This window comes from Phaseolus vulgaris, chromosome 11 (assembly GCF_000499845.2).
Source record: "Phaseolus vulgaris cultivar G19833 chromosome 11, P. vulgaris v2.0, whole genome shotgun sequence".
Lineage (NCBI taxonomy): Eukaryota > Viridiplantae > Streptophyta > Magnoliopsida > Fabales > Fabaceae > Phaseolus > Phaseolus vulgaris.
In genome coordinates, this window is record NC_023749.2 from 52,549,470 (window position 1) to 52,552,160 (window position 2,691).

The 2,691-nt window shown below is 27.3% G+C and overlaps 1 protein-coding gene across 1 annotated transcript; it reads right to left on the minus strand.

The window, feature by feature from the left end:
• Positions 1-1,122: 1,122 nt before the first annotated feature.
• LOC137824727 (cytosolic sulfotransferase 15-like) lies at positions 1,123-2,346 on the minus strand. The gene has a single exon (XM_068630400.1). It carries the CDS (start codon positions 2,223-2,225, stop codon positions 1,242-1,244), a length of 984 nt encoding a protein of 327 aa, XP_068486501.1. The 5' UTR covers positions 2,226-2,346; the 3' UTR covers positions 1,123-1,241.
• Positions 2,347-2,691: the final 345 nt, after the last annotated feature.

Here is a 2,691-nt window from a genome sequence, read left to right on the forward strand (position 1 = left end):
GTACGTCATAAGATTTTATTTAAAATTAAAATATTAAAATAATTTAATTTATATTTTATCTGAATAGATATAAAATAAGTGAAATCAGGATTAAAAAAATTCCCAAAATCAAACTTACTTATTTTACTTTACCTAATAAATCATTAAATAGAAATTAATCTTAAAAATAAAAAAATAATCAATTACTACATTAACTAAATTAAATACTATTTTAAAAATTAAAAAAATTATTGGTATAAACATTAGTTTTTATAAATAAATAATTTTTAGATTGGTATCTATGATTTTAGCTACCAATTATTTAAATTATAAAGTTGGTATAACTAAAACATTGGTACTTAATTAAATATTAATTAGATATTATTTATCAATAATATAAACTAATTTAGATACTAACAATTTTTTAGTCTATAAAATAGTATCTAATTTAGTCAATATAATAATTAATTATTTTTTATTTTTACAATTAGTTTTTATTTGATGAATTTATTGTAATATTTAAATGTATATTAAATAAATAATAAATGCATAAACATAAAATTAATGAATAATTAAAAACATAAGCTTAACATTAAAAAGTTAATAATTAACCTTTATTACAAAAAAAAATTTAAAAAATCAAATTACATTGTACTTATAATTTTTTTAATATCATGTAAATTTATAAAAAAAATATATAAAAATATGAATTTGAATTTAAAATAAAAAATATTTGGATTGGATTTATAAAAATCGAAATTATTTTTATAAAAATTATGAATTTGAATTGAAATTTCTAAATTTATCATGTATTGGACTTGGATTATCAATTCACAAACCCATTACAAAGTAAAAATGATGACTTAAAAAAATGTTATTTTTGTAGGTAGTAAAATTCAACTTGTTGATTAACAAAAACATAATTTTATTGCATCACATAATGACAATAAATCCACATAAAATCCATTTTAATGATACACTTTAACATAAAGCTAACAACATCACATGTTCTTAGCAAAAGACAAAGAATCATAACATATAACTTAGATTCAAAAGTTCAATAAGAAAATAAGTTTGCAAAAGATTAACCCCTTTAGAATTGATCAACAACAAAACCTTTAATCAACCTTTTGCTTCCATAACTCATATGAAACCTCAACTTTATTCAGCAAAAGCAAAAGCTACAACAAGATTCATAGAAGACATTAAAACCACAAGCTTTGCCTTTGTGTAGGAGGTAAAACCCTAACCAGTCAACAATCTCAAAACTTTTTCTTAAATGATAAACCAGAACCACTCAGTTTTTCTTCAACAATCTTGGATAGTTTTTCTACCATTGGTGGGGTGAAGTAGTTCACCCAATCTCCTTTCTCTCCTTTTCTAAAGAAGTTCTTCTTCTCAATGCTTCCTCTCCCTATCACTCCAGATTTGTTCACTTCCAAATCCTTCATCTTCTCAAAACTGCAAAGCTTGATTATGCCCTCAATCACACCATTTTTCTCCTCTTCCTCGGTGAAAGGACAACCTAAGAACTCTCCAATTTTTTTGACATGGAAACTTGTGTTCTCCTTGAGATCCTCGTACTTCAAGAACATGACTTTGTCTGGTCTTGCCACACTCTCATTCCAATACCCTAACATGTGACTCCACCATGGACCATAGTCTATAACCCCATTGCAGTACATCTCAAAAGCTTCATCCTGTGTCACTGCTGTCAAAGACAAGGGCTTAACTTTGTTGAAGTAAGTCCATGCAGAGACAAAATTGTCAAAAGGGTCTCTGCAGATATAGATTATCTTGCAGTTGGACTCCTTGGTTGATGTGGGTAGAGAAGGGAATGGAGTGTGAGTGCCAAAAATTCTTGGCTCTGCCAAGTTGTCTAGGTGAAGAATTTGAGCCTGAATGTCACCACCCCCAAAGGTGAATTCAAGAAAAGGTACAAGTTCATGAGGGTTGGAAGTGAGCAATGGATGGTTCTCCAAGGAGAACCTTTGGTGGTTGGAAATGGCAAAAGCTAGGGCTTTTATCCAGATTGTTCCTGATTTTGGGAAGCTAGCAACAACAACATCACTTTGTTTTGCCCTGAAGTGTTGTTGGAAAAGATCTACTGCTTGAATGTGAATTCCTGGGCACCAGAAATCTTGGAAGAGGTAGAGGGGGTAGGGTTGTGCCCAGGACTTCTCTTTCTGAAGGGAGAGTGTGAGCTTTTCACCATCATTTTCTTTCTGCATGTCTGTTGAAGCCATTGGAGAGTAGCTTCAATGTGAATGATGATGACTTTGAAGTGGTTTTGGATGAGACTTTGGCTCAGTGTCAATTAGGTTTTATAGATCGATCAATGGTTCATGAAAAAAATCATTATGACTACATTATTATTTTTTATTGATATTTGCCCTGTTTTAATTTCAAGTAACATACACTACTATCTATGATATCATTTACACACAAAAAAATAATTAATATAGATTAAATACTATATTAAATATTAATAAAAAATATTGGTAATTAAAGTAGTTTATATTATCAATATAAATAATTTATAAATTAGTATTTAATTAATTATTAATTATTTAGATTATAAAATTGGTTGTTAAAACATTGATATTGATAGTTTATTGATAATAATAAAAGTTATTTTATATACTAATAATTTTTTTAGTTTTTAAAATAATATCAAATTTATAACAATTAATTATTTTTTGTCTTTGCAGT